The 20,961-nt window shown below is 35.9% G+C and overlaps 1 protein-coding gene across 3 annotated transcripts in view; it reads right to left on the bottom strand.

Moving 5' to 3' along the window:
• Window positions 1-603: 603 nt before the first annotated feature.
• Window positions 604-20,961, bottom strand: part of SNX3 (sorting nexin 3) — a 43,765-nt gene continuing 23,407 nt past the window's right edge. For 2 of the 3 annotated variants that reach the window (XM_060167566.1, XM_060167565.1), the window contains exons 2-4: window positions 11,163-11,258; window positions 2,722-2,846; window positions 604-1,361 (exon numbers count right to left, since the gene is read on the bottom strand). In XM_060167566.1, coding sequence (XP_060023549.1) covers window positions 1,256-1,361; window positions 2,722-2,846; window positions 11,163-11,258 — 327 coding nt within the window. In that variant the 3' untranslated portion in view covers window positions 604-1,255. The remainder of the gene's footprint in view (window positions 1,362-2,721; window positions 2,847-11,162; window positions 11,259-20,961) is intronic. The other variant, XM_060167567.1, reaches the window with a different exon arrangement.

Genomic DNA, 20,961 nt, shown 5'->3' with positions numbered 1-20,961 from the left:
AGATTCAAATTGGAGACCACATTCTGGCCGTAAAGGTCTGGCCGCAACACAAGTTAGGCAGCAAGGAGTCATGCATTTGCTGGTTTCTTATCAATAATACAAGTCAGCTAGAACACTGCCCTTCTCTCTTGGTTAAAGAGGAGAAAGCGTGCCACTATCCTAAACCAAACTAAAGAGAAAGCATGAACCTGCTGACTAAGAAAACGGTTATTACACCCTTGCTAAGTTTAAACAAGTCACTCAGATGAGCTAGGGAAAAAGTTCTTCTGAAAAATAGGGGGCATGCTATTGACTTATCTTAAAAGGCCTTTTGAAAAGAATGACTTGAGATTATAGAGCATTTTCCAAATACACAAAGTGCTTCATAACAACTCAGTAAGCTTTAAGGAATGCTTTTCCTAGTACATCACTTTTTTTGTTGTGTAAAAGAAAATAGCCCCATTCAAAGGGTAGTAGCATATTTGATATCACCACTGCTTAAAGAGGAATGGAGTTACAGGAATGAGTAAAGTATATAATTAGTAAATAATCCCTCTCAACAAGTGAGTTAAGTAGGAAAGTCTTCTGAAGGGAGAAAAGAAAAGCCAGAAGCAACACAATCAGTGCATATCAGAAATGCATTTTTATTTTTATTTGAAAACAACTTAAATTTTTAGACAAATGATTTTAGTATATAAATTTGATTTTGTTTTTATACAGAATATAAAGATTTCCCTCACCGATCTTCCATGTGAAGGGGATTACAAGCCTGAAGGGAGATACTTTCTGCACACAAGTGTGTATCTTACGTGTAGGGTACTGGAAACCAATGTGTAGTGCTTCCACACATAAATTAGGTCAAGTGACACCACGTATTAAAAAGGGGATAAGAGAAAAATTCTATTAATCAGATTCAAGAAGCAAACATGACACAAAAACTGCAGGTAAGACCAAATGAGTAACTTTAGTTAGAACACTGCAAGTTATACTAGAGTAACAGGTTTGTGAAGCTAGAGTGTGTACCACATTAAAACTGCAAGAAAGAACTATTTATATAGAAAGGCTGGAATGAGAGATTTTTTTCACGAAAGCAAATTAACTTCTTGTCAACTGCCAAAACAAAACAGAACAAAACTGAGCATATGAGTGTTAGTATACTGAAGGCATATTATACCAGTTTTTGTGCAGCATGCTAAAGTTAGTTAGAACTTCTTCACTGGTGCATATGAATCATTAATAGTCATGGAAAGTTTTTCTTGCCCCTTCGTGCCAAATTTCAGGCATGTCTTATTTTAGATGGAGTATAGCTTTTATCTATAATTTCATCCTGTAAAAACATATGAAGACAACGTTCATTCTGTGCCAGAGGATGACCAGCGACCCTAGGAATAAAAGATACAAATTCAGTCCAGTATTTTATAAAAGTGGTGGAGGGGGACCAAATATACACATTTTAAGGTTAGGAAGCACAAACAACTTAGTAATAATAAGTGTTATTCTGGACTGCCCATAAAGCTATGGTCTATCAACTAACAGTATATTTTCTTTCCTTCAGATCATAAGGGTAATTTAGAAAACATTTAATCACTAGTTTTGCACTGCCTCTGGCGTATGTACGCAATTAACTTCTTTACATATTAGTTGGTATATTCGTAAGAAACCTAAATGAATTTTAATGTTAAAAGTGAAACAATGTCATTGATTCTAAGAATCCATTTTAAAGAAGGAAAAGATATAGGATTATAGTTAGAAATACACTGAAGTTCAATAAAAGCCCCAAAATACTAAGAAATAGGCACAAATGTTCAGGTTTTTTTGTTTTTGTTTTTTGCTTGCTTTTAAACGTTTCCATCAGACTAAACACAAGATCAGACTGAGCAACCAGACTTTATTTCAGAATTTAAAAACATCCAAGCTAGCACTGCCTTCTCCAAAAAGAAAGTATGTTCATAAGAAGACAATGAAGGTTGTGTGCTCTCAGATAACTAAAAGTTAAGGGCTTTGTATAACTTTCCCTCTGTTTACCACTCACAGATCTTCAAATTACTAGATAAAAGTTAAAGTATTGCTAATAAATAAGCTCACACAACCGTATTCTCTAGGAGTTGACTTTATTTGGTCAAACTTAAGGCCAAATGCACAATTATAGTGAGCCCTTTCCAGGCATAACTCTTCCAAAAAAAAAAAAAAAAAGAGGCTATATTTCAAATAGGAATAAAATTAAAAGCTAGAGTTTGAGTTTATTAAGTTTCTAAAGTAAAAGATAAATGATACAGTCTCCTTACATTTTCAAAAGAATATATTTTGCCACAAAAATTTTAAATGTGCACCTTTACACAAGACATGCTGATGATACTTCCATCTGCAATCAAAACGATTGCAAGTGTATTGTAAGTTTTACTGTTCATGCTAGAACATACCTTAAATCAGAAAGAATCATAAGTAAAACTATTTTTTAAATGCTGTAATTTTAAATGTAATTTGCATAAATTAACCAAGAAAAACAAATACAAAACTTAGGTCAACACAAAGATACTCGTATTACTCAAGTGTGTTAATATTTATCACGATATTCAACTTGTTATATGTTTTCACTTTGTTTAAATGATACAAAAAGTTAGGAAATGACCAAAAAGAAAAAGCACCAGTTTAGTCTGATATCTAAATTAATAAACAGCAGTCACCTAAAGACAGCTCAGAACACTATTCACTCTTAGACCTTGAGGAAGAGAAAGCACTTACTTGTTTATAAACTGCTCCAGCCCTTGCTTCCTTTCTTCAATAAAATTGTCATCAAATATTCCATCATCTCCTCTAAAAGGAAGCTGACGCAAAAACGCTTTCCCAGGGAGTGGGGGGACTACAACCTAAAACAAGATAAGGAAAGAAAGTTCTTGAACATGCTGGCTGAGTTGGGAAAATTTAGAAGAGCATAGCATGAAGACAAAGTATATCTTCACTATGAGAACCATCCCATTGTTAAACTAGTTTAAATATACAGTAAAAGGGAATCAATAAAAATACACTGAAAAATGATTCAATGTTTTGGAGGCAAGATAACCAAAATGCCACAATAGTCCACCAGACCAAAGCTCCTCAATGGCAGGGCCCACAGCTTCATTTTCATTTTTCCTGGACTTAACAAAGCACAAGTATACAGAGCGAATAATCAATACTGAAGTAAAGGCTACCATGCCCCTCAGACAGTTCTGATGTCACTTGGGGAAGACAATGCTTTATTACAATGGTAACTAAAGAGATCAAACTCAACTCTCAATTAAATGAAGAAGTAAAATACTAACAATGTTCTTTCTGGCATGGGCAGATAAGAATTCTGTGGTAAATTTCTTCCACTTCATACCATCTGCATATAATCTTTCCTACCTGTGTTTTGAGGTGATGACAAAATAATCAACTCTACTTGTTGCCACTCTTCCATTTCCTAGGCTAAGAAGCACGTCAACTTTCTCCCAAACCCATTATCCTATCTTTCCCCAAAGACCTGTCATTTCTTCCTTCCCACACTAGAGGAACATCCCAAATTTTCCCTGTCAAAGCCTAACTTTCCTCTAGGGACAACTTATGACTGATCTCCCTCTTCTGGGAATTATCTGGAGCTCAAATATTTGTTTGAATTAAATAGCACCTAGCTATTTATTTCACAGGTTAGTTGGGTTCCCTATCTCAGAATTTCTCAACTATGGCACTATTAACATTTTGAACTAGATAATGTACTGGGGGGAGGGGTTTCTTGTACACCGTAGAATACCTATTCAACAGCATCCCAGGCCTCTACCCACTAGACGCCGCCAGTAGGCACCCCACAGTTGTGACAATAACAATGGTCTCCAGACACTGTCAAATGTCTCCTGGGGAACAAAACTGCCCCTGGTGGAGAACCACCAATCTATCCTATTAATACTTTCAAATCAAGGACCCTTGTCTCAGGCTTTTTATGGTTATTTTAAGAAAAGCTGGGCATACAGCAGAAGCTCAAATATCTGTTAAATGACTAACCACTTAGGTGAATCCTTATCTTATGTTAAAACAGAGAAAAGGCGTGGGCAAACAAGTCAAACAAGGAGAAATATAAATAGTAAACACCAGTAATAAAATCATATATATTCTAAGAGGTAAAACCTAAAACCCTTGATGCAGAGTTTCTATCCTAAAACGATAATTCAACAAGGTAAAAAAGGGAAAGATCATACAACTTCTTACAGATCAGCAAAAAACAAAGAGCTAAAAAGAAACACAAAACCAATGCCCAACATAAACTTTGTAATTCCTTCCTAGAGCTACTCTCCCCAGATACCCAATGCTTAAGACATCTAAAGATTTGTCTTCACAAGTTTGCTTTAACATTCTTAAATCTCTCCCCTATATTAGCATTTGTCAAGTTGAAGAGTTAAAACCTGCAGGGAACTTACAATTAAAAAACAGGGATCATGACCACTAGCTGAGCTCCAGCAGAATAGTTTATATGATGGGCAGGAAAAAACATCTGTATCTATAAAGCTATTATAGAAAAAGGAATATAGAACCACTGTGTTAACGAAATGACCACCATTAATTCAGGGTAGAATTTAGCATGAAATATAAGATTAAAAATTACTATGTATTATCATCCGTAGAGATACGTTCTTACTAATACTCAAAATACTCATTGAAATGGATGGTAAGGTTGTAGGCAACAGGATTAATCACCTACAAAAATCATGAGTGGTTTGTCCAGCTAAGATCCCAAAGATCTTCAACATCAAATTATTTTTGCTTAAGCAGTCTGAAAAGATCTACTTAGAATTCTTACACCAATTTAAAAGTAATGAGTCTGATGATATGTGTGTGTATGTGGGGCAAGAAGTGGACAGAAGGCTATCTGGCCAGCATAATATAGTGAAAGCATACTGAAATAAAAAAAGCTAAAAGATTGAACCATAATGACCAGTAAATACAATAAATTTCATCTACTTTCTAGTCTAGTATAACAGATCTTAATTAAAAGTACTAATATATAAATAAAACAACTTGATTAATTGTTCTTAGCAATACTAATGTATGTACAACTTTCACACAGGTTAAATGCCCAAAATAATTATCTGGCCTAATGTTAAAAGTGAAGTACTGTGCGTCAAAGGACAACATCAAGTGAAAACAATTCACAGAATGGGAGAAGATTTTTGCAAACTGTAAATCTGATGAGGGACTTTTAAGAGGTTTTTTTTGTTTTTTTAGTATATTCTATATACAACTCAATAATAAAAGAAACTCAATAAAATGGGCAAAGGATCTGAAAAAAAATTTCTCCACAGAAGATATGTAAATGGCTGATAAGTACATGAAAAGATGATCAACATGATTAGCCATCAGGAAAATGAAAACCACGAGATACCACTTCACACACGCTAAGAAAGCTATAATAAAGAAATCAGATAATATTAAATGTTGGTGAGGATGTGGAAAAACATGGAACCTTTATACATTGTTGGTGGAAATGTAAAAATGGTATAGCTGTTCTGGAAAAAAAAGTCTGGGAGTTCCTCAAAAGGTTAAACAGAGTTATCATATGGCTGTAAATCCATTCTTAGGTATGTACCCAAGAAATACAAACATATGTCCATACAAAAACCTGTACATGAATGTTCACAGCAGCATTATTACTATTTTTTAATATTTATTTATTTATTTATTTGACTGCGTGGGTCTTAGTTGCGGCATGCGAGACCTAGTTCCCTGACCAGGGATCGAACCCGGGCCCCCTGCATTGAGAGCATAGTCTTAACCACTGGACCACCAGGGAAGTCCCATAGCAGCATTATTCTCAATAGTCAAAAAGCAGGAATGACCCAAATGTCTGCCAATGATAAATGGATAAATAAAATGTGGTTTATCCATACAAAAGAATATTTTGGGGAAATAAAAAGAAATGAAGTAGTGATTAACAATACAATAGGATGAACCTAGAAAACACTCTCAGTGAAAGAAGCCAGTGAAAGAAGCCAGACACAAACGACTACATATTCTACATTTCTATTTATATGAAATGCCCAGAACAGGCAAATCCATAGAGAAAGATTAGTGGTTGTTTAGGGCTGGGTGAGGAGAAGTTGGTAGTGATTACTCACGGGTATGGGGTTTCTCTTACGGTGTGATTACAGTGTTCTAAAACTGACTATAGTAATGGTTGCACATCTTTGTGAATATAGTAAGAACCACTGAATTGTACACTTTATTTTATTTTTTTACATCTTTATTGGAGTATAATTGCTTTACAATGGTGTGTTAGTTTCTGCTTCATAACAAAGTGCGTCAGTTATACATATACATGTGTTCCCATATCTCTTCCTTCTTGCGTCTCCCGCCCTCCCACCATCCCTATCCCACCCCTCTAGGTGGTCACAAAGCACCGAGCTGATCTCCCTGTGCTATGCGGCTGCTTTCCACTAGCTATCTATTTTACGTTTGGTAGTGTATATATGTCCATGCCACTCTCTCGCTTTGTCACAGCTTACCCCTCCCCCTCCCCATATCCTCAAGTCCATTCTCCAGTAGGTCTGTGTCTCCACTCCTGTCTTACCCCTAGGTTCTTCATGACATATTTTTTTCTTAAATTTCATATATATGTGTTAGCATATGGTATTTGTCTTTCTCTTTCTGACTTACTTCACTCTGTATGACAGACTCTAGGTCCATCCATCTCATTACAAATAACTCAGTTTCATTTCTTTTTATGGCTGAGTAATATTCCATTGTATATATGTGCCACATCTTCCCTATCCATTCATCCGATGATGGACATCTAGGTTGTTTCCATCTCTGGGCTATTGTAAATAGAGCTGCAATAAACATTTTGGTACATGACTCTTTCTGAGTTATGGTTTTCTCAGGGTATATGCCCAGTAGTGGGACTGCCGGGTCATATGGTAGCTCTATTCGTAGTTTTCCAAGGAACCTCCATACTGTTCTCCATAGTGGCTGCACCAATTCACATTCCCACCAGCAGTGCAAGAGCGTTCCCTTTTCTCCACACCCTCTCCAGCATTTATTGTTTCTAGATTTTTTGATGATGGCCATTCTGACTGGTGTGAGATGATATCTCATTGTAGTTTTGATTTGCATCTCTCTAATGATTAACGATGTTGAGCATTCCTTCATGTGTTTGTTGGCAGTCTGTATATCTTCTTTGAAGAAATGTCTATTTAGGTCTTCTGCCCATTTTTGGATTGGGTTGTTTGTTTTTTTGTTATTGAGCTGCATGAGCTGCTTATAAATTTTGGAGATTAATCCTTTGTCAGTTGCTTCATTTGCAAATATTTTCTCCCATTCTGAGGGTTGGCTTTTGGTCTTGTTTATGGTTTCCTTTGCTGTGCAAAAGCTTTGAAGTTTCTTTAGGTCCCATTTGTTTATTTTTGTTTTTATTTCCATTTTTCTAGGAGGTGGGTCAAAAAGGATCTTGCTGTGATTTATGTCATCGAGTGTTCTGCCTATGTTTTCCTCTAAGAGTTTTATAGTGTCTGGCCTTACATTTAGGTCTTTAATCCATTTTGAGCTTATTTTTGTGTATGGTGTTAGGGAGTGATCTAACCTCATACTTTTACATGTACCTGTCCAGTTTTCCCAGCACCACTTATTGAAGAGGCTGTCCTTTCTCCACTGTACATTCCTGCCTCCTTTATCAAAGATAAGGTGACCACATGTGCGTGGGTTTATCTCTGGGCTTTCTATCCTGTTCCATTGATCTATGTGTCTGTTTTTTGTGCCAGTACCACACTGTCTTGATTACTGTAGCTTTGTAGTATAGTCTGAAGTCTGGGAGCCTGATTCCTCCAGCTCCGTTTTTCGTTCTCAAGATTGCTTTGGCTATTCGTGGTCTTTCGTGTTTCCATACAAATTGTGAAATTTTTTGTTCTAGTTCTGTGAAAAATGCCAGTGGCAGTTTGACAGGGATTGCATTGAATCTGTAGATTGCTTTGGGTAGTAGAGTCATTTTCACAATGTTGATTCTTCCAATCCAAGAACATGGTATATCTCTCCATCTATTTGTATCATCTTTAATTTCTTTCATCAGTGTCTTATAATTTTCTGCATACAGGTCTTTTGTCTCCTTAGGTAGGTTTATTTCGAGATATTTTATTATTTTTGTTGCAATGGTAAATGGGAGTGTTTTCTTGATTTCACTTTCAGATTTTTCATCATTAGTGTATAGGAATGCCAGAGATTTCTGTGCATTAATTTTGTATCCTGCTAATTTACCAAAGTGGGGTTTATTCCAGGAATGCAAGGATTCTTCAATATACGCAAATCAATCAACGTGATACACCATATTAACAAATTGAAGGAGAAAAACCATATGATCATCTCAATAGACGCAGAGAAAGCTTTCGACAAAATTCAACACCCATTTATGATAAAAACCCTGCAGAAAGTTGGCATAGAGGGAACTTTCCTCAACATAATAAAGGCCATATATGACAAACCCACAGGCAACATCGTCCTCAATGGTGAAAAACTGAAAGCATTTCCACTAAGAAGAGGAACAAGACAAGGTTGCCCACTCTCACCACTCTTAATCAAAACAGTTTTGGAAGTTTTAGCCACAGCAATCAGAGAAGAAAAGGAAATAAAAGGAATCCAAATCAGAAAAGAAGAAGTAAAGCTGTCACCGTTTGCAGATGTCATGATACTATACATAGAGAATCCTAAAGATGCTACCAGAAAACTACTAGAGCTAATGAATTGTACACTTTAAATTGGTGAATTGTATGGCATGTGAATTATGTCAATAAAGCTGTCATATAAAAAGTGATGTATACATTCATGAAATGCGTATTAAACACTCCAGTGTGCCAGGTGCTATGTTAAGCAAAGCCACAAGCCTATCAAGACACTTCTTCCCATAATCAGACAGAAAAAGACAAATACTATATGATCTCACTTATATGTGGAATCTAAAAGAGCTGAACTCACAGAAACAGAGAGTAGTAGATGGGTTGAGGGGTGGGGGAAATGAGGAGACATTGGTCAAACGGTACAACCTTTCAGTTAAAAGATGAGTAGGTTCTGGGATCTAATGTATAGCATGGTAACTATAGTTAACAGGATTGTATTGTACTCTTAAAAGTTGCTAAGAGAAACATTGAATGTTTCAAGAGATATTGAATGTTACCACCACTAAAACAAAACAACAAAAACAAAAACCCCTATGTGAAGTGACAGATGTATTAACTAATTTTATTATGGTAATCATTTCACAATATATACATATATCAAATCATTGTGTTATATAACTTAATGTTATTTGTTAATTCTATCTCAATAAAGGTGGGGGAAAAAAAGACACTTTTCCCTATGGTCATAAAAAATTTCTTCTTTGTTACCCAAAACTTTCCTAACTTGTTTTGTACATTTAGATCTTCAAACCATCTGTAATTTATATACAGTGAGTTATAAATCTTGATTCCCAAATAGCCAAATGTTTCAACCCCATTTACTGAATATAAATTCCTTTCTGCACAAACTGACAATGTTATTTTTGTTATGAACTAAATTTCTAGTAAACATGTGGTCAGCTTCTAAATTTTCTGACATTCTGCTAATCTATTTGTCCATACCTAAAGCAATACTACATTGTTTTAATTACTATAGTCTTAACATATGCTCTGACGTCTGCAGGTGCTAAATTATTGGTAAAAATAACTTTTGGCTATTCTTGAGCTTTCTCTGATTCTAAAGCTCTATATAAATCTGCAGGTTTATAAAGAACTCCAATAAGATTTGAATTAGAATTTTACAAATTTATAAATAAGTTAGGAGATACTGCCTTATTTCTGTCAGGTCTACTGCTAAAATCCCACCTCTAAGAGAGGCCTTCCCTTGACTATCCTATATGACAGTAGCTCTCCTGGCACTCCCTATTTCCCTTAATTTTGATTTTTAGAGCATATTACCATCTAACATATTATATATCTTACCATCTTTTTCTGGTCTCCCTTCACCACTACCCCAACTTACCCAATAAAGTGCCATAAAAGTAGGGACCCTTCATTTGTTCACAGTTCTGTCTGCAACTGACAGAACACACAGAATGAGCTCTCAAATGTTTATAGAGTAAATGAATCTTCAAAAGTGAATATTCCAAACCAGGAATGTAATATTTCTGTTTATTATGGTCTTCTTTTGATCTTTCAATGAAGTTTTAAAGTTTTCTTTACATGGGTCTTATATTTCCAGTTTTATCTGTAAGTATTTTATACTTGGATATTCTTTGGAGTAAAACTGTTTTTCCATTTTGGATGGAATGCTATGATTGGTATATGTTGCTCTTGTATCCAGCCACATTTTTCTGGTTAAGGACGTTTTCCTTCCTTTTCTACCTTAGTACGCTTCAGAAGCGAGAACGAGTTAGCCTTAACCTACTTCAGGGCTCCTACCATACCCACTTGTTATCCTACTACACTTGAGTCACAAGATAACTTTTCGCTATTCTGAGTGTACTTTTCATGACTCCATGCCATATATGTCATTCTGATGTAGGGCTGAAATAAGAGACATTAGAATGAGACCTTGTTCTCTCTATGTTGCAGCCAAAGCCACCAAATTTCTTCTAAGAGAAGACAATTATTATCAGGATATATGACAGTGTTCTAAAACTGCAGGTAGCAACCCAACAGTAGATCATGGCCATCATTTGAAAAGCTAATCTGAGGAATATCAGTACCTGTCACACAGAGTAAGGTAAGTACTGGTTTATGAAACTTCTGTTATATGTAAATGTGTGATGATAAAAAAAAAAGTATAGTGTCAGTAAAAAAGAAAATGGAAATACACTGATATAGGAGATGTACTGAAGAAGAGAAATTTAGCAAGGGGAGGAGAGGAAGATGGGACAGGAAGATCATGGAAAGGAAGGAAGCAATAGCAAGAAAGTTCTAAGAAGAGTTATCTAAGTGTGAGTCAGCAAAGGCCTCAACTGGGCCACTGAAGTAGACATGAGAAGGAAGAGTTCTAAGGAAAAACTGCACATTTCCCCCATCTCCTATGAAGTAAAATGAAATTGAACTATTTGAAAAAAAAAAAGAAATGTTTTATTTTACTCACTTTATTCAAGATCATTCTCCTGAGAAGTCTTAAACGTTAAAATTTGGAATGTTTTGTTTTACAGTCACATTACAAATAATTCTTACCTTACTCTCTCTTTCTAATTCACTTCGCAGCCATTCAAAGTCACTGTATCTTCTTCTAACAGTAGATTCCTTCAGCTTGAAAATAGGCAGATTTGTCTGAAACAAACAGAAAATCACTCCTAAGTTGAAGCATGTTATAGTGACTTCAAAAAAGTGGGGGGTTGGGGGAGGACCTGTTTGTCAAATTGATAATATGGCAAGCCTAGTTATGTTAATATAAGAAAATCATAAAGTTATTAAGATGACATTTTACCTTTAAATGTAAAAAAGTACATTTTTTACATGGCTGTTAAAAAGTATGTTATTTATACTAGAATACAACTTTTAAAATGCACGTTTGTACATATGCTTTTGGATGTCATTCTGCCTGACGTCAGTTACATAAATATAGGTCAGTTTTTCTATTTCAGTAAGCTGTAAAAATGTCAGGAGTGAGATGAAGCTAGCTCTGATTGCTATACAGTTTAGTATACAACGCTCATAGGGGAAACAGACCTTAACTACTTTGAAATGAAATACAAAATATTTTGTTATTACGACTAAATTAGATGTTTCATAGTGAAAGAAAAGAATACAGAATTATTCTTAATAGTCTTCTTAAAAATGCGAGAAAACAGCAGGGAAAGAGTGCAATGCACTCTTACCACCAATAGGAAATTAGGAGTCATACACATAAGGTCTATCTATCCAGAGCTTACAGGCTGAGGGCAAGTTTAAGAACTGAAAACATAATGCCCAGTACCTTGAGGTTACATCGGAATGGAAGACTATTCTTGAAAGAACGCAAAGACTACTTCGGTCAAATTCTAAACTTAAAGTAATAAGAAAGATTTCTATTATCGTTTACTGATCCTAAAGAGAAAATACACTACCAAATGCAATTTAAAATGGTTTACGACTGAGGGCTATTAGCAGAAGCTGTATACCACTACAATTTTATAATCAAGAATAGATTTTAAAATGCATATAATATCACAAAGTTGGTAGGGACAGAAATGACCTAACACAATTAATGCCATACCATACTGAAAATGCTATTTAATACTACGTACTCTCAGATTATATTTTGTCCTTTATTCAGTCTTTGCACTTGTAGAATGACAAACTGTTTTAAAGCTGAAAAGAAAAAGTGTCACCAGAAGGAAAGACTGGCTTCTTACAGGGACATCATCATCATGTAAAATTCACCCCTAAGAAACTTCCAATCATTTGTTAAACTTAATGCCACTAGTAAGTGTCATTCAGCAAAAGAAAAGCTTTTTATTCAGGACCTTAAACCCATTTTGCAGTGGTTTCAATTTTTTCCAACGTGTATTAACTTCTCTATGTAGTATACCTTATAGCTTGGAATCTTCTACAGATGCTATTGGGCATAACACTGTATAGGTTTCAAGCATGAAACCAAATCTCACAAGAGGTTTAAAAGCACTTGAATTTTCTTTCCCAGGTAACCACAACATTTGTTCATTGTATTAATGACTAAGAGCAAAATTGCACCTAACAAGACTCTTATTATACTAAAAGTCAAGCTTATATTTAGAGATGCTGGCTTGCTGTACAGAGGGGTATTCTCACTCCCCAAAGGGAATAAAATTAGGTCCCCTGGAGAGCAGGATGATAATTCCCAGAAAGAAAGCACTGGATTATTTCTCTCTAATTTCACCCATTGGCTTTTTAACCAAGTTCACCCTTCCGCATTAAAATATTAAGTCTTTGTAAGTGTCTAAAGATAGAAAGGCCTTTACAGAATTGAGTGTTTTCTGCAGGTAAGACTTTACATTTTGAATTCCCTCCTCTCAAATTACTTTACAAAAGGGATTAGCTGCTCTCTTTATTCAATATGTTAAGATCAAGCTTGTGAAAAGAGTTCCCTAAGAATTTTCATACTTATGGGTACGGAAGTCTATAAAGTTAATCTCTGAAACAACATATCAAGCTTACAGGTACAATGTTGAGGGAAGAATGCCAATTCAGCTCATTTTACCTCCATTTTCCCTTTTGAACTTTTGACACAAGCATGATTATATCTGATTCACTTTAATAGACAGGTAGTGGGAGGGAGAAAAAGTCCATTCCTTCCTATGATTAGCTAAGAGTTTGATAGATTATATATTAAAAAAAGATCATGGTTAGCTTAAGAAAATTTCATGGTTTTCTCAGCTGGTTATAATTTCTCTTTATATGAGGACTGCTTTAGAGTTTTTTGTGTTTTTTTTTTAACATCTTTATTGGAGTATAATTGCTTTACAATGGTGTGTTAGTTTCTGCTGTATAACAAAGTGAATCAGCTACACATATACATACATCCCCATATCCCCTCTTATGTCTCCCTCCCACCCTCCCTATCCCGCCCCTCTAGGTGGACACAAAGCACCGAGCTGATCTCCCTGTGCTATGCGGCTGCTTCCCACTAGCTATCTATTTTACATTTGGTAGTGTATATATGTCCATGCCACTCTCTCACTTCATCCCAGCTTCCCCTTCCCCTTCCCCGTATCCTCAAGTCCATTCTCTATGTCTGCGTCTTTATTCCTGTCCTGCCACTACGTTCTTTAGAACCTTTTTTTTTTTTTAAGATTCCATATATATGTGTTAGCATACGGTATTTGTTTTTCTCTTTCTGACTTACTTCACTCTCTATGTCAGTCTCTAGGTCCATCCACCTCAATACAAAAAACTCAATTTCGTTTCTTTTTATGGCTGAGTAATATTCCACTGTATATATGTGCCACATCTTCTTTATCCATTCATCTGTCGATGGACACTTAGGTTGCTTCCATGTCCTGGCTATTGTAAACAGCTGCAATGAACATTGTGGTACATGACACCTTTTGAATTATGGTTTTCTCAGGGTATATGCCCAGTAGTGGGATTGCTGGGTCATATGGTAGTTCTATTTTTAGTTTTTTGAGGAACCTCCATACTGTTCTCCATAGTGGCTGTATCAATTTATATTCCTACCAAGAGTGCAAGAGTGTTCCCTTTTCTCCACACCCTCTCCAGCATTTATTCTTTGTAGATTTTTCGATGATGGCCATTCTGACCGGTGTGAGGTGATACCTCATTGTGGTTTCGATTTGCATTTCTCTAATGATTAGTGATGGTGAGCATCCTTTCGTGTATTTGTTTATAGAGTTTCGATAAAGTCACATCAAGTAATTCTTAGTATTATTTGCCCATTATTTTTAGAGTGGTAAGTGTGCCTGTTAACTTCTCCCTGATCATCACAAGGACTTGCAATTCAACTTGATCAAAATACAAATGAAAGATGCTGAGGTTTTTTGTTTAAGCCACTGGACTATCCCTGTTGATTACAAACTCTCATGATTGGTCACTTTCAACTTATTTAACCCTTATAAGATATTCTATTTTGGTTTTCTAAAGAGAAAAGAATAAGGATAATTTGTTTCCCCTACAGTTTTGGGAGGATGCAACTATTACTACAGTTTAAGAGCATCTATAAAAGGGCACAGTGCTAGATAAGATGAGGAATATAACAATGAGTAAGATGCAGTCCCGGCCCTTATGAAGCTTATAATATGTTAGGTTACAAGATAAGCATATAAAAAGTTAAATTTACATGGTTAAAAATACCATACACCATAAACAAAAAGTTGAAAGACCACAAAAAACTGTAGACAAATATATGCAATAAAAAACAAAGAAATAATTTCATGAAAATGTAAAGAACTTAAAAACTAATGAAAGATAAAGCTGAATAACCTGACAAACAGAACAGGCAGAACACACAAAAACTATGTCAATAATGTTCAACTTCACTCACACAAGAAATGCCAGTCAAAACAGTAAGATCCCATTTTCATTTGTCAGACAAGCAGGTATTAAATTTTAATACCCAATGATGGTGAAGATAGATAGGCATCTAAAAAACTTGCTGATAATAGTGAAAACTGGTACAACCTTTTAAGGAGGGTGTTTTGGTGATATCTATCACTCTTTTAAATGCATTTATCTTTTTTTCTTAGTTTAATTAAAAATTTTTTTTCAATTTATTTATTCATTTTTGGCTGCGTTGGGTCTTTGTTGCTGCACGCGGGCTTTCTCTAGTTGCGTCGAGCAGAGGCTACTCTTTGTTGTGGTGTGTGGGCTTCTCATCGCAGTGGCTTCTCTTGTGGAGCACGGGCTCTAGGCGCGCAGGCTTCAGTAGTTGTGCCACGCGGGCTCAGTAGTTGTGGCGCACGGGCTTAGTTGCTCCACGGCATGTGGGATCTTCCCGAACCAGGGCTCGAACCCCTGTTCCCTGCATTGGCAGGCGGATTCTCAACCACTGCGCCACCAGGTAAGTCCCAATGCATTTATCTGTTTTTTTTTGCGGTACGCGGGCCTCTCACTGTTGTGGCCTCTCCCGTTGCGGAGCACAAGTTCTGGACGCGCAGGGTCAGTGGCCATGGCTCACGGGCCCAGCCACTCCGCGGCATGTGGGATCTTCCCGGACCGGGCACGAACCCATGTCCCGTGCATCGGCAGGCGGGCTCTCAACCACTGTGCCACCAGGGAAGCCCGCATTTATCTTTTGAGCCAACAATTCCACCAGGAATTAATCCTACAAATATTTCCACATATGCAGAAAGGTATCAGTGCATAGAAATTTACTTTAGCATTGTTTATATAATAGCAAAAAACAAAAAATCACAACACACACACCAAAACCCAGAAAACTAAAAATCTTATTAAACTGTTACAAATGTAAAATGAATTATTATACAGCTTTTAGAAAATATAACTCAGCCATAGACTGATCAGGAAGCCTGCCTGAGACGTGTAAAGTATAAGAAGTTTCAGAACAGTATCTATCTACAGTATGATACCATTTGTATAAAGTAAAAGGAAAAAGCATAAAGGAACTGACGATTGGTTTGGTCAGTATTCCTTTAACACACGGAGTCAGCCATACTTCAGGAAGACAGTTGAGAATGGTGAAAACAGTGTGAACTACATGCAGAAAAGAAAGAAGTATATTTAGGAAGTAATTCTTGTATATTCTAAACCATAGGAGACGATGGGAATTAAAACTGAAAAGCCTGAATGTCTGGCTAAGGTATCTCCTGTGAGCACCAGCAGTTAACAAACATCTCTGAACAGGAAAATATCTTTAAATAAAAAAAGTATAACAGAGAAGTTACTATGAATTCAACAGATTAGCTACATGTACTACCAAGGGGCAGCATGAAAACAGATGGTTCTATTCTCACCACACACAGAAGCATTTTTTTGGTGGTAATTATGTATGATTCTGGATATTAACTAGACTTATTGTGGTGATCATTTCACAATGTATACAAATATCAAATCATTATGTTGTACACCTGAAACTAATATAATGTTATATGTCAGTTATTCCTTAAAAAAAGAAAAAGGTTGGTTCTAGCTAGTTTTAAGTTTTATCTGCTTGAAGAATATGGAAAAGAGACAGACAACTGAGGCAAATTATAGCAAAAATTCTTTAAAGGTTTTTTTTTGGATATCATTTAAAATGCTTTTGACTTATCCAGAGACAAATAAAGTGCTGAATTCTGAAACTAAACATAAGTCAGACTTAACTATGGTTAACTTAAGATGACTAAAACTTCTGAAACTTAAAAGGCAAGATTTAGTATCTTCTCATCCTTACATTCATATTTTCCTCCTAATTTCAAGAAAAGTTGCTCTAGGGACTTCCCTGGTGGTCCAGTGGGTAAGACTCTGTGCTCCCAATGCAGGGGACCCAGGTTTGATCCCTGGTAGGGGAACTAGATCCTGCATGCATGCTGCAACTAAGAGTTCACATGCCGCAACTAAGAGCCCGCATGCTGCAGCGAAGATCCCATGTGCCACAACTAAGACCTGGAGCAGCCCCAATAAATAAATAAAAAGAAAACAAAGAAAAGCTGCTCTAGTTGCTCAAGCTGAGCATAAACTAGAAACCACTGTTTTCCTCTAGCTATGGTTCATTTTACCTAACAGGTAAAAGTGTCAAACTCAGCCATTTGTATGAAATAACAATATTTGAGGAACAGTGACCAGAGACAGGCAAGATCAGAGACAAGCAAAACTAAAGTCCATCATTAGGCAGAAACCATAAACTAAGACAGCTGTCAGCTATTTGTGTAGGTATGTGTTATTAGTAAATGCTGAAGGTAAGCTTAAGTAACCTTGGCCTATTTTAGACTTCTCAGTTTCACTCATGGAGTTATGAACGTTCTGCAAAGCAAAGACAGAGGCTCCTATAAACATCAACTATTGTCATACATATAAGAAACTGCAAATTAACCATAATTTAAAGCTATGTCAGGGCTATGGCCCAAACTAACACTTAAAAAGCAGAGAATTATAATCATCTGCCCCTCAAAAAGTTAAGTTGGTTGCCTGGAATCCATAAAGTCCATAAAAACTATTTTATTCCACATTGAAAATATGCTTTTAGTAATCATAACAAGCCAAATACTAGTTAAATGTCACCACTACTTAATAACATTTTTTTGGAAAACTATAAAATAGGTTACCTATATTAACAAGGGAGGCAAAAGCTGAGAATACAACGCGAGTGATCAGATCTGGCACGGAAAGGAGCTTTTAAAGTCATATCTAAATATAGAACACAATATTAAAAAGTCAGAGCTAAAAAAGTCAATCCAAAATCTCTACTCCGTATCCTATTCCTACTACTGAAGTCAAAGAAGTCTTCTTCAACCTGGTTATGCTTCAGAATTACCTGAGTAGTTTAAAACAACTTCTTAAATGAAGAATAACACAAATAGAGAAAAGTGCACAAATACATTGAGGGTACAGCTCAATAAGTTTTCTGGTGGTAGTAATCTGGGTAGTCCTAAAACAAAACAAAACAAAACATGGGGCGTCCCTGGGGGCGTAGTGGTTAAGAATCTGCCTGCCAATGCAGGGGACATGGGTTCGAGCCCTGCTCCGGGAAGATCCCACATGCCGTGGAGCAACTAAGCCCGTGCACCACAACTACTGAGCCTCTGCTCTAAAGCCTGTTAGCCACAACTACTGAGCCCACGTGCCACAACTACTGAAGCCTGCGCTCCTCAACAACAGAAGCCACCTCAATGAGAAGCCTGTGCACTGCAACAAAGAGTAGGCCCCGCTCGCCGCAACTAGAGAAAGCCCACATGCAGCAACGAAAATCCAATGCAGCAAAAAATAAATAAATAAATTTATTTTAAAAAAAAGAATCAAGCACTGCCTCATTATTCCTCTTTTTTTTTTTAACGTTTAAGTTTTTTACTGATTTGACACAAAACGAAGATAACATAAAATTCTTTACAAGATTCACACTGGTAACAAATTGGTTAAGGAATGTCAGTTCAGAGTATTTAAGCTTAATACTGCACAAAGAAAATTCAAAATGCCCATAAATATGACAATTCATAAAATGAAAGAAACTTGATGGAGACTTCCCTAAATTTGACAAGCCCCATAATCTACATGGCATTACAAATAATGATATATGACACTATTTTTTTCCTAAATTATCATTAGTAAAGAACAAAATTTTATTCTCCATGCTGGAGGAAGGAATATAATTTTTAAAAATTTTTTCTATGTAAAATATTGTAAAATTGCTGTCATATGTAGAAGTGATCAACGAGTATACAGCAGCAAAAACCTCAAAAAAATATAGAATGGTGTTAGGCAGTTAGTAAAAGTATGTTAATTTCTGAATTTTGTGATGTCAGTAATATTCTGCAGTTTTCTTTTTTAATTGAAGTATAGTGGATTTTCAATATTATATTAGTTTCAGGTGTACAACAGAGTGGCTCAAAATTTTTATAGATTATACTCCATTTGTATTATAAAATATTGGCTATATTCCCTGTGCTGTACAATATATCCTTGTAGTTTATTTATATATGCCTTGTTATCTCTTTAGTCTCCTTCAATCTAGAGCAATCCTCCTGCCCTTTTGCCATTTAAGACATTGGCAGTTTTAAAGAATGCAGGCCAGATATCTGAGATACATTATACACGAGTTTGTTCTTTTCCTCATGACCAGTTTCATGTCGTTCATTTTTGTCAGGAATATCCTTACAGAAGGAATGCTGAAGGTTTCTCAGTGCCCGACATCAGAAAGCACGTGATGTCAGCTTGTCCTATTACGGGATCACTTGGTTAAGGTGAGGTCAGCTAGATTTCTCCCATGTAAAGATTTCTCCCATGTAAAGTTACCTGTTTTCCTCTTTATAGTGAGGTTTTTTTTTATTCTTGCACTTACCCTTCATAATAAAATTTAGTGCCATTTGGAATTTACCCAGCTAAATTTAAAACTTATAGAACTGGCAGAGCACAGAATGAATTCTTCTTGGAGAATTCACATTTTTAGGGGAAATTACTTGCCTGACTTTAACCATTAAGAGAGAGACTGGCTTACTGCAGGAAAGCCCTACTCTCTGCCAGATACAGTGTGAACACGCAGATGTGTAAGGACATTATGTTCACAATTTGTTGATTCAGAAAAATTAAGAAGACTTACAGTCTACTTGGCTAGAATGAAGCCATGGATATTTGTTACTTGTCCTATGCAAAATTCAGGGCAATTCTCAAGCTTCTGTGTAGCTTATGAAAAGGTAATGGACTGATCACTATATAAGAAACCTGGGGCATTCAGAAAACTAGAAAAGAACAAGACTAACAGCTTGAAGAGAACTATTCAATATTATTTTATTGCTCTTTATTTTTCCTAATAATATACCAGAAACAAAACTGCAAAGGGATGAAATGTTATGAGAGATGCCTATATGCCTGATACTCTTAAAAGGCTATTTATATAAAAGAGAAACCAGTCATTTCCCACAAGGTATAACTAATCACATAGGGTGAAATCATCAGGAATCCAAACAGACATTATATACTAAAGAACAGATTTTGAAACCATGGTATAGAGCTCTACAACAAGTGCTCCCTTCATGTCCAAGCAGAGGAAATGGCCACATTATTGGTCTCCAAAAAGCTAGGTCTTACACACTTACACAGGCTGACCTATTAAAGTCAGCAGCTCACAGATACCCTATATGTAACCTGATTATCACTGATAGCCAAGCAGAAAAGCAAGCCTCAAAACGTGGTCACCTGAATATAGCTTAACAATAGATATTAGAAAAATGTTTACTAGGTGTTTCTAGTATTTCTTCAGATAGTGTCATGTGTACATTTGAAAAAAGAGACTGGCAAAGACATCAAAAGTATACCCAATAGACCATACTCTATTCAACCAATCCTAAGAGATGTAAATGGATGCCTCACTACAGTTCTCATTAAAAGGTTGTATTTCTCCAAATATCTACATCTAGAGATAAAGGATAAGCTGAGAAGTGCTTAAGCTATTACCTCGCCCTTCAGTACTTTTGATACTTGTTTTACCCAAACTGGAACAGCATGAATAACTGGAGATATGGTTTATAACCTAGATGAACTCTAAATATGGCTTGGGAGAAGTCATTGAAGTGAAGAATAAGCTTTTAGTCTGGAGAACCTTTGAAATGTAGATTGTCATTAAGCCAAGGTATTTAGTTTAGTTTCTTTCTTTCTTTTTTTTAAAAAATAAGGACGTGGCCTTCCTGTGATACAATTTCCCGTTATTTTAAAAGAAGTATCCTTTATGGTATAATTTCTGAGACAGTAGAGAAGAAATTATCTAGACTGGTTTAATGTATAAACCAAGTAATTCCAAATACTTTTCCTACTTTGTTCATATTCATTTGTGAATGGCAACAAGATTCATTTGTGAGCTCATGCAAGGTTCTCAATGAACAACATTTAATGGAATTGTGCAGTAATAATT

Source organism: Lagenorhynchus albirostris, chromosome 12 (genome assembly GCF_949774975.1).
Source record: "Lagenorhynchus albirostris chromosome 12, mLagAlb1.1, whole genome shotgun sequence".
Lineage (NCBI taxonomy): Eukaryota > Metazoa > Chordata > Mammalia > Artiodactyla > Delphinidae > Lagenorhynchus > Lagenorhynchus albirostris.
This window is presented reverse-complemented; position numbering and strand designations above follow the sequence as displayed.